The 12126-nt window shown below is 33.4% G+C and overlaps 1 protein-coding gene across 1 annotated transcript; it reads left to right on the top strand.

Moving 5' to 3' along the window:
- Positions 6668–10796, top strand: LOC18595546 (alpha-glucosidase). Its single transcript, XM_007023554.2, has 5 exons — positions 6668–7002; positions 7072–7763; positions 8444–8674; positions 8813–9459; positions 9736–10796. The coding sequence occupies exons 1-5, from the start codon at positions 6770–6772 to the stop codon at positions 10612–10614; spliced, it is 2682 nt and encodes an 893-aa protein (XP_007023616.2). The 5' UTR covers positions 6668–6769; the 3' UTR covers positions 10615–10796.

Here is a 12126-nt window from a genome sequence, read left to right as displayed (position 1 = left end):
CTCCTAACTTATAAAACGTTTTTGCCTGTCCTCCATTCAATGTTGTGACGCTCTTCCTTGGGTGCTTGAGCACTGCAGCATTGAATTCTCTGCTTTTTATGGGTGTTAGGATGCACCCTTGGGTGCTGTGGCTTTGAGCTCTACAAGGCCGCGGCGTTGGTCCTCTTTACACTGCCTTGGTGCAGACTACTGCAATGCTTCATCTTGCAATGTGTTTTATGATATCTCAATGCTGATTTGGGTGAAATGATAAACATGAACATTATAGTTCTACCTCTCAGCTTTCTTATGGTCTAAGAATCACGTTCATTGGATCTCTGTAGCTTGAGTTATGTCCAAATTACTGTAACATGTTCAGTGAAAATCTGCACTTAGTCTTTAATGCATAATTCATCATCATTCAACTTTATGCACTTGAAAACCTACAAAGACAAGGACTAAATCAGCATTGGCCTAAAATAGGACTTGCAACATGAAAATATGCTAGAATTACATGAATTAAACTAAATTTATATGCTTTAAACTAATCAACCAAGAACATAAAAGTTGTCTAAAACCTACTTAAACACAAGGACTTTGCTATATTAGTACCCCAAAATGCGGCTAAATAACTCTATATAATAGAGTTATTAGTACTCTGTGTTATGACAACATAATTTAACAAAATCATGTGATTTTATATAGTTGCACAATTGATATTTGCAATAATTTAAAGCTATTGATATATAGTTATATTGCAAGGTCATGTACTTGAGCATCAGTAGCCAAAAGATCTAATTTGAGAAGTGTGTATGGTCATGAAGGGTCAATTGATTCTCATATTCATGCTGCTCTAACTTTCACTAATGTTGGTTGTTGGAATGGGCATAAACCTCGTAAAATTTGGTCTTTCATTCTTGGTGTATGTTTGTGTTCATACAAACAAAATTAAACTTCAGTGATCATGCATTGAAGTTGTTGAACATTACCATAATGAATTGTTGCATTATAGGGATTGAGTGATATCCTACCTTTAAAATCAAATATAATCAAGCTTTGACCTAAATTCTCAAGAATAGTTTAGGCAAAAGAATGAAACAGTGAAGAATTATGTACAAAGAAAAGAAAGAAAGAGTAATGCATAGCAAGGCATAACAAAGTTGAGTATCAAAAATAGTTTGACATCAAGCATTATCATCCAAATTGATAAGAAAGAAAAAACACTAAGAATGACATGGGGGTAAAATAAAACCAAGAAAAGTGCATCAAAGTAGCTAGTACGTAGAGGCTTTAAATAGCCTTATAAAAAAAATTGCTATAGTAAGCAAAATTAGTACATTAAAAAACAGTTATGAAAGTAGTAAAGCATAAGAAATAGAGGCACAACAAAGGTGATAGTCAGAAATAGCGCAGCAGTAATTATCATCAACAAAATCTATAAGAAAGGGAATACAACAAGCCTGTTACAGTAAATCACTAAACATGGAACTTTTATTAATACCAAACTTAGATCAAAAGGTCAAACATATAATAAGTTATAATTGATCAATTATTATGTATAAAACAATATAAATAAACTAAAAATAGATATTGTTGTGTAGGTATATAAAAATATTAGGTCTAACTTGAATCTAAATTGTCAAATTTTTTTTGTAGACTATATTTTTAGTTTGCACAATAAAAGAACCATCATTATTTGTAACTAAAATTTTCAAACCTCTTTGAGATGTCATTCTCTTGATAAAGCTACATATAATTGACCATGTGTAAAAACAAGTTTAGGTAACTATAAACCAATTTTGTTGAGTGTTTAATCTTGACTTTTGTTGATAGTCATTCCATAACATAACCTAACAAGAAACTATTTTCTTGTAAATACGAATAGCCATTTATGATGTTTGGCTGTTAATATCATTTGAGGTATGTAAAACCAATTATTCGTTTTAGTGTCACAAATGATTTTGCCTTCTATTATATTAAGAGCTAATTGTGTGACTATAAGTCTAGTCCATTGCACAGGCTTGAATTTTGATTCAAATTCCTCAATAACATAATGACAGTACCTACTTTCAATTGTAGAGCATGATTTGGTAAACTAGGAAATTTTAAGGATTCAATAATTCATTTGGATAAATTAATTGATATTCTGGTATATAATCTAATGTTTGTGAATTGAATCACTACTAAAATATATTTTTATAATTCTTGGTACTAGATCGAGCGCATACGTATTTATCAAGTTTACTGTTTCGTTATGAGGTGTCACTATTGCTCTTTGTCTAAGGTATTCAAGATCTGCATAGTAATTTTGAAATCTATCATAAACTACAGTAATTATATTTTCTATTGGATTATTTGTTAGCAGTACTAATAAGTGATTTGGTATTGTTATATAATCTAAGTCATCTTCATTTTCTAACATAGATGATTCTAAATTTCCATCACCTATATTTAATAACCATTGTCAAATGTTTTGCTCTCTTTCTTTGATACTTCATCAAGATCATTCCTCAATAATAGCATATTAGTTTTTAGATGAAAAACCTTACATTTAAACCATAATGAGGATTGATTTGTTGTTGCATTAATGATATTTGTTTTAAATCTAGATTCAACAACAGGTAAAATTTGTTTAAAATCTCTTAATAAATCAATTTTTCCACCAAAAGGTTTCTCAATTGTTTATGGGTTATCATGACTAACAATATCTCTTAAAGTTCTATCTAAAGCTTTAAAACAATATCTATGTACCATAGGTACTTCATACCACACTGTAAACTACATGCTTGAACTACTCTAACAAATTGTGTTTCTTTTTTTATTTGACATGTGGAGTACTCATTGTGTTAAGTGGTATTTTAAGTTTTGAGGGAGCAATTATGCGACATGGTAATAACAAAGATGCAATACCAGATGAAGCTACGGCTAGGACTAGTTTTCCTATTGATCATAATTTTGAAATAATTGTATTCCATAAGTAAGTTTTTTGTATGCCTCCATGTCCATATACAAAAACTATCTACCCTTCATTGTTGTCAATTGACTGCTTAACACATTGATAAATTTGCATTTGTTCAAGATTTAGATTTGATGGTAAATTCAAGTGTATTTGTTGTAGATCCTTTAAATTGTAATTGATTTCTTCATATATGAATCTATTTTGTCCATCATGAACATTTTGTTAGCTTGGCATAAGTAGTTTAAATTCAAATAAAGAGCTACAATTTTTGTTGAATAAATCTTCTGAAGCAATTAAGACATAATTTTTAAAATCATTTTCTAGGATAGTATACTGTAAAGTTCCATATGCATGTTTTAATCTATATTTAGTGTCTTCTAAAAATAGTTTCCAATTATTTTCGAAAAGGGCTATTGGATTTGTTACTTGACAAAACATTACTATTGTTACAAATGGTTGTCTTACTTGTTCACTTAAAGCCCAATGTGAAGCTTGAACCAATGCATCATCCCATTCTTGATCATTTCCTAATAATCCATCGGCTTTACATGCCTCTTGAAAAGTTTGAAAAGTTATTCCATTCAATGTTCTAATTTGTTCATAGCTAGTTGCTCCTTTTACAATATTTAATAGCATGTGTAGAAAGTATAATTCACCTGTTGTGGGATGCACATAATTGATTTTACCTATACACCTTCCTTGTTTTCTTCTTTTCCATTTTGTTTCTTGTTGATGCTAAACATATTCTATAGGGAAGTATGCATAAAGTAAATGTCTACCAATTTCATTTTTTTGGTTACTAATCATCCATTCAATGAAGGTTGTTTTGTTGATTTCTGGCCTGTGTATAACTCTAGCTAAGTTGTTGTTATCATGAAAGTAAATGTTTTGTTGATTCGGTAAATGAATTACTAATCTTTGAATTGCTGGTTCTCTATGATGTATTTGAAAACTAAAAAGTCTCTAACAGCCCTCATAAGCTGATAAATATCTACAACGTACGTATGTCTTAATTTCATCTATTTCGATGGAAGTTTCTACTTAAGTTTCATTACTATTTGAGTTGATGTTTTCTAAAATAACTCTAACTCTATTTGGTCTTTTATTTATATATTTGAATAGTATTTGATTGCTTTAAATTATCCACAAATTTCAACATTAATGTGAGCTTGATATTTGACAATCAAGTTTACATTATGTGGCATTACATATCTATTCTCTAATTCAATACCATTTTTGACTATTTTATTTTGTGAGATATTTCTTTTTCGATATATTAGGAATCTATCTTTATTAGTTGTGGTTGTTTTCTTGAAATCTTTCAGAAAATATATGGAATAAAATCCTTTATTCATGCATAGAAAGTTTGGGCACGACAGACCACATGGTCCATGGACCATAAAGTCTGCCATAACTTGGTATGCTATTGGATCTGCATGTTTGTCCAGCAATTTACCTGATATGATCCTATCTATATCTTCTAAGGATAAACATTTATGTTCATGGGTGTAGCCATGGAAGCATATGAACATGAGTCAATCCTCATTTTGGAAATTCAATGGTATAAGTTACTAAATATTAAAGAGTGAAAAAAAAAAGTGTAATAGTATTTAGTTAACATAAATTATTTGATCATAAAAAGGTTTTTTTTTTTGTGAAATTTGAAATATTTGATTTATTTTATCTACTTACCAACTGTGGCATGACCACAATGTTTGTTCTTTATCAAATCATCCATCAAATAGCAAAGTTCAATTTTAAAAACTCTTGAAGTTATATCTAATCTATCTTCTGGTCTTTGATGTGGGATCAAACTTAGTGCACTTTAAATTTCTTTCCAATGTGCATTGCATGTGAATGCAATAAAAAGGTCTGGACAACCACGGTATCTACAGATGGCCATAGCATCTTGGTAATTTTGTAGTGTCTAGGACTGCTAATAAAACTCACAGGTAATATTACACACTTACCTACAGTGTTTGCATTGTAATCACCTTTTGCAAATGCCTCTTTTAAACCTTTATATAGTTCAGCTTTCAAATTTTTCTAATTATTTCTTATGTATGACAATCTTTCTTCTTCTATAATTGCAAATGCATCTACGACAAATTGTTGAAAAGTCTACCCCTTTCTAAAAATGTGTTTTTAACTATTATTCGTTGTTGGATTATATAAGCATAATATTCTTAAATTGTTACATTTTGTCTCTAGGGTTTTTTTCTTATTGGTGAATCAATATAATTTATATTAGGTATGTAACCATCTTCACCTTAAGGGAAAAGATGGGTGTATTGAATGACCATGAAAGAAAATTGGAGTTTACTTATTTGTTTAAGTCCTTCAGTAATATGATCTACCATTAATCTCGATGGTCATCATATTCTCCTAAATCACCTACTATTAAGGTTGCAATTTCAAAAATAGTTAGGAGTTTATAGTTTGGTTATCATTGTCACATGCTGCTAATAATTCTTAATTGAATAGGTGAATAGTTTGTCATTGTAAATCTATCCCTAGCTAATCTAAATACTTTAACAATTTGGTTATTTTGATCAAGCATTTTCGTTAAACTTTCTACTATTTATCTATCGATAGCAGTCATATTGTTTGAACAAAAATTTTCTAACCTATTTAAGATTTCATTTTCTATGTCATATACATAGAATTGTGCAAATTTTGATCTGTTTCCAATTATTAGCAGAAAGGAACTTATCTTATGATGATTTTGTCCATTAATTTAAAAAATGTATGGTCTTGCTCTATTGTTTATTGTATGATCGATTTTACAACCTAATCAAACGAACAAGGAACTCATTTCAGCCACACACATAGCCAGCTGTACAAACAACAATGCCAAGACAAATAGCTACCCAAAAATATGATTCATGAAAAAACCCATGTGAAAATTGCATTTAGGCACCCATGATTTTTGACACAGACAGTCTTTTATTGCTTGATAGAAAGGATACTTTCGAAAGAATATTAAAATCATCATTGCAAAAACTGCTGGATTCATGGACGGATGAGAGGATTCTTTTTAAAACTAATGGATTCATCCAAGGATGTTGAAAAGATGGACTGATACTGAAAAGATTTCTCCAAAAATCGATGGATTTAAGAATAAAAGCATGTTTCTTCACTAAAACTGGCGAATACGTGTATCCCCACATTGACTCTTAAATTCTGTGTTCCCTCTTGTGACTCTTAAACTCTCAAACTCTACGCAGATTCAACTCGACAAACCAAAGCCTAAACCCCTTAAATTCTCTCCAAATTCTTGGCGCACAAAGGAAACCATAAAACCCAATACACATGGTGTGCAAAGGAAGCCAAAACGTGACCGAACGTGCGAGCTCCGTTGGAGCTTCCTTTTAATGTAGTAGTATAAATATATTGATTTCAAGCGAATCAAATATCTCGATTTCAATATTAATTGACATTTATTCTGTTTTAAATGTTCTTATTAGTCTTTAAATTGTTCAATGGAAAGCAAGATTCTGTAATAGATCAAGAAAGAGAAAGACAAGGGCTTACTAGATTGAAAGTTTGAAAACAAGGTTCATGAAACAATTATGATTTTGATGTTATTTTATCTTTGGGCAATTGGGCCTTGGGGAGCTAAATTCTAATCCCAATTTAATTGCTCTCAACAGTATTGTATACTATCAGTACATAGAGACAGAGATAAGGACATATGCCACCATGTTGTGGGACACATAGAGAACTAAAGCAGCTTTACTCTTTGGCTTGGTGGTGCTGCCATGTCAAAGTTCCTCGGCCATAAATGCCAATGGAAAAGACCCCGTTGTAGTCTTCCTCCCAATAGCTGAAATGGACAAAAAAAGGGGGAGAAAAGCAAAGTCGTCTGTAAATTCTCTCTTCCATCTTCTCATCTCTTTTTCTTGCCTCGTTCATGGGAAAGTAGAAGAAGTAGTGGGGTATGGATATGCAATTCAATCAGTTGGAGTTGATCAGTCTGGCAAGCTCTTGAAAGCTGATCTCCGTCTAATCAAGAACTCCACCATTTTTGGACCTGACATTCAAAATCTCAACCTTATTGCGAGGTTATATTTAATTTTGATGCAGCTTTGATTGTTATGCAAAATATTGTTAGATTGAAGTTTGTTATGCAGCTTTGACGCAGGGGAGCGTTTGAGAATTCGAATAACAGACTCAGACGATGAAAGATGGGAAGTTCCTCAAGAAATCATCCCTCGTCGTCATGGCTCTTTTCCACAAAACCATTCCAGTTCCTTGGAAAGACGAGTTCTCACTCACCCTTCCTCCAACCTCATTTTTACCCTCTACAACACCACCCCATTTGGCTTCGCTGTCTCTCGCCGTTTCTCCGGCGACATCCTCTTTGACACGTCCCCGGATGCATCAGATTCAGGCACATTTCTTGTCTTCAAGGACCAATATATTCAACTATCCTCTTCACTCCCTAAAAACAGGTCTTCTTTGTATGGCCTTGGTGAGCATACGAAAAGCTCATTTAAGTTGAGAACCAATGATACGTTGACATTGTGGAATGCTGACATTGGTAGTGCAAATCCCGATGTGAATCTCTACGGTTCTCATCCATTTTATCTGGATGTGAGATTGGGGTCGGAGGATGGCAGAGTTAGAACAGGGTCAAGTCATGGAGTTTTGTTGCTTAACAGTAATGGTATGGATATAATATACGGTGGTGATAGGATAACTTACAAGATCATTGGTGGAATCATAGATTTGTTTATTTTCGAGGGGCCTTCACCAGAGATGGTGGTACAGCAGTACACCGGCCTCATTGGCCGACCTGCACCTATGCCATATTGGTCATTTGGTAGGTAAATCCTTGACTTCTTATTATTTCTTATGTTTTTGATTGATTGCAATTACACTACTGTTTATTTAATTGGACACTTCTAACATTTTGAGATAAAGATACTCTCATGGATAGCATAAATAACTCATCCGTCATTTTATAATCTTGTAGACATACATATTGAGTGATAGGATGAACTATTTTCTGATAGAGACCAAATGGTGACACCATTAATCTGGAATGGTTATTTCTACTCTGTATTTCTAGTATATCTCTTTCTTTGTTTGTCCTCTCACTTGGAAGCCTTGTCTCAAATTAATTAGCAGGCTTGTTATGTTTTGGTTGGAGAAACAGTTTCAGCAAAATAAACAAATATATTGCTCAAATCTGATGAATAACATAGAAGAAGCAAGAACCCAAAATATATGTAGAAGTTTCAAAAGGACAAACTACTTATGATGAATAGGAAAGTAGTTTATAGTATATATATTTTGGAAAGAACATCAAATAACAGACTCAATGAATCTGGTTGAATGATTTGTCTCACCATAAAATTCTATAACTCATTCCCTCTAGTTTAGATTCTGCACATAGTATTCTCCCTGTATTTAGGCTACATTTGGAATACCCTGACCTGGTTTTAACAGCAAAATAAATTCTTTCATGCTTACTCAATGGTTGGTTCATTGTCTGTGAAGGCTTTCACCAATGCCGGTGGGGTTACAAGAATGTTTCTGATATTGAAGGGGTAGTCGCTGGCTATGCAAAAGCTGGTATCCCTCTAGAGGTTATGTGGACCGATATAGACTACATGGATGGATTTAAGGATTTTACTCTTGATCCTATCAACTTTCCTCAGGAACATATGAAGAACTTTGTTGACACACTTCACCAAAATGGTCAGAAATATGTACTCATCTTGGATCCAGGTAAGTCTTAAGTTTGAACTTTTTGTTCCACTAGTCACCAGCTTGCTAAACTGAAGTATGAACAATTGAGAACAATTAAGCATGAGAGAAAAAAAATAATGTACCTGATTTTGTGATAATTATGTGCCTTCTTTTCAGGTATTAGTGTGAATAAGTCATATGCAACTTATATAAGAGGGATGCAGGCTGATATATTTATAAAACGTGACGGTATCCCTTACCTTGGTCAGGTTTGGCCTGGATCAGTATACTTTCCTGATTTTGTAAATCCTGAAGGCAGAGCATTTTGGGGTAATGAGATCAAATTATTTCAAGATCTTCTCCCATTTGATGGTCTCTGGCTTGACATGAATGAGATATCAAATTTTATAACTTCCCCTCCTACTCCATCTTCAACCTTTGATAGCCCTCCTTACCTGATAAATAATGCTGGAATCAGGCGACCAATCAATAACTTAACTGTGCCAGCAACTTCTCTACATTTTGGTAACATTACGGTGTACAATGCCCATAACCTTTATGGCCTATTAGAAGCCAAAGCGACAAATGCTGCTTTAATCAATATGACTGGAAAAAGGCCATTTATACTCTCCAGATCAACCTTTGTGGGCTCTGGAAAGTACACAGCTCATTGGACTGGTGATAATGCTGCTACCTGGGATGATTTGGCATACTCTATTCCATCAATTCTCAGTTTCGGAATATTCGGAATCCCAATGGTTGGAGCCGATATATGTGGTTTTTCTGGAAACACAACTGAAGAGCTTTGTAGACGTTGGATTCAGGTAAGGAGTCCTTTTGTCATTTAAATGCAGATGGGGAATGTCAGCTCTCTTTACATGCATTACTTAACAAGCAAATTATATTTATTTTTCTCATGTCCCAAATATGGCAAATAATAATTTCAAAAACCGAAAGAAAGAAGAAACTCTAGAATAAATATGACAGGATTACTACCAAGAGCTATTCCTGCTTTGAATTGTACAAAACCAAGTAAAAAGAGTGGTTCCCTATGGTGCTTATGCTTTCCATTTAATGATTATGATGTTTTAATGCTGCAGCTAGGTGCCTTTTACCCCTTTGCGCGAGACCACTCAGCATTAAACACAAGACGTCAGGAGCTTTATCTCTGGGAATCAGTTGCTGCAACAGCCAAGAAGGTGCTAGGCCTCCGCTACCAGCTACTTCCCCACATGTACACATTAATGTATGAGGCACACACAAAAGGAATCCCCATTGCACGACCCCTTTTTTTCTCTTTTCCTCAAGACATAAATACGTATGAAATCAGCTCACAGTTTTTGATTGGAAACGGTATATTGGTGTCACCTGTTTTGAAGCCCGGAGCAGTTTCTGTTGATGCATACTTCCCAGCAGGAAATTGGTTTGACCTCTTTAACCACAATATCTCTATCATTGTAGAAAACGGAGAGTACATTATGCTTGATGCACCGCCTGATCATATAAATGTACATGTTCGAGAAGGGAGTATCTTGGTGCTGCAAGGAGAAGCCCTGACGACAAAAGAAGCTCGAAGCATGCCATTTCACCTCCTAGTTGTGGCTAGTAGCAAGGAAAACAGCAGTGGACAAGTATTTTTAGATGACGGAGAAGAAGTGGAGATGGGTGGAGAAAGCAGAAATTGGAGTTTGGTGAAATTTCATGCTGTAGTTGTTGGAGACAAACTAACGATCAGATCAAGCGTTGTGAATGGTGAATTTGCAGTCAGTCGGAACTGGACTATAGACAAGTTGACATTTATAGGTCTAGAAAAGGTTAATGGAATTAAAGGGTATGAGTTGCCCACTAACAAGAATGGAAATATATATGTAACAACAAGCTTTCATAGCAATGGAGACCAGTTTGGCATTGCAGAGATGTCAGACTTGTCTTTGCTTGTTGGAGAAGAGTTTCAGTTAGAGTTGAAGCTTAACAACTAGCATAAGAAGCTGCAATTCATTTGGGAATGAATACCCTTGCCTATTAAAAATGAAGTGGCAATGAAAATGAGGAGTTGATCCGACAACTCATTTATACACCAGTTTAATGTTTAATTTTTTGGATAAATAACAGAAAACTACTTTGTGATTTATCTCTCTCTTAATCGCTTTCTTCTTCCTTATCTCATGCTATTCATACCCATTGTTCCCACTTATCTCTCTCTCCTTGTGTTCTTTACACCCAACCAAAGAGAGTAACAGTTAGCCAAAGCCATTGTTCCGCTGCAATCCTTATTAACGCTTCGCTTCTTTATTTTCCTTTTTCAGTTTTTCACCCATTCTTCACTCTCTCACTAGAACAAAAGTCCCTTACATCAATATCTTATAAGTCTTCCCTAAGCCGTAATGTTCTCAAGATTTTACAAACACAAAACAATGGATCTTAATTATGCTGTGAATTTTTATCATTCTTGTTGAAATTATATTTAAAATTGGGGCATTTAAAAAGTAATATTTAAAGATAAGATTTTTTTAAAAATAACTCTTTATAATTTTAACTATTTTTAGACAAATTGGATAAAATTACCTTTAATAAAGTTACACACTGTGATGTGACACGTCATGTACAAAAACTTGTGATAAGTCATAGTTAGCGTGTTACACGTCATCAACAAAAACTTGTGACAAATCATGGTTAGCGTGTTACACGCTATGTATAAAAATATGTGACAAATCATGGTTAGCTTGTTACACGCCATGTACAAAAACTTGTGACAAGTTATGGTTAGCGTGTTACACGCTATGTACAAAAACATATGACACACTGTGTACAAAAATATGTGACAAGCCATGGTTAGCATGTTACACGCTATGTACAAAAATATATGACAAGCCAAGTACAAAAACATATGACAAGCTATGGTTAGCTCGTTACACGCCATATACAAAAACTTGTGACAAGCCATGGTTAGGTTGTTACACGCCATGTTGAAAAAACATATTGTTGTTACACACCATGTAAAAAAACATGTTACACACCATGGTTAAAAAAGGTTGTTACACGTCATGTTGAAAAAAAAATATTGTTGTTACACGCCATGTTGAAAAAATATTGTTGTTACACGCCATATTCAAAAATATTTTGTTACACTTTAATGCCTAAAATGTTATTGTTAATATGAACCAAAACTTCAAATCCTCTCAACTTTTTTCTTTTTTCTTTTTGACAATTTGGTACGGATTAAAGTGTTTTTAACATGTTTTCATAAATCAAAATACAAATGTTTTTTATCTAAAACACCGACTTTGACTAAAAATAAAAAAAAATTCTTTGAAAACCTAGATTTATAAATTTCAAAATTTTGAGTTTATTGGTATTTAGGTTCCAGATTGATTAAATTAAAAGCTATTTCATACATTTTTTTATTATTTCTACTGTTTTAGTTTTATCCAAAATACCTAAAAATCAAATTTCCCAAACAGTCACCCACCCAAGCACGTCAAAACCATTGC

The sequence above is a fragment of the Theobroma cacao genome, chromosome 6 (assembly GCF_000208745.1).
Source record: "Theobroma cacao cultivar B97-61/B2 chromosome 6, Criollo_cocoa_genome_V2, whole genome shotgun sequence".
Classification (NCBI taxonomy): Eukaryota; Viridiplantae; Streptophyta; class Magnoliopsida; order Malvales; family Malvaceae; genus Theobroma; species Theobroma cacao.
The sequence above is the reverse complement of the archived record's forward strand: the minus strand, read 5'-3'. Positions and strand labels throughout refer to the sequence as shown.

Coding starts and splice junctions, on each gene's coding strand:
- LOC18595546 (XM_007023554.2), top strand. CDS start 6,770: ATGGACAAAAAAAGGGGGAGAAAAGCAAAGTCGTCTGTAAATTCTCTC. Junction 8,675..8,812: donor TGTACTCATCTTGGATCCAG/GTAAGTCTTAAG, acceptor CCTTCTTTTCAG/GTATTAGTGTGAATAAGTCA. Junction 9,460..9,735: donor TTTGTAGACGTTGGATTCAG/GTAAGGAGTCCT, acceptor TTAATGCTGCAG/CTAGGTGCCTTTTACCCCTT.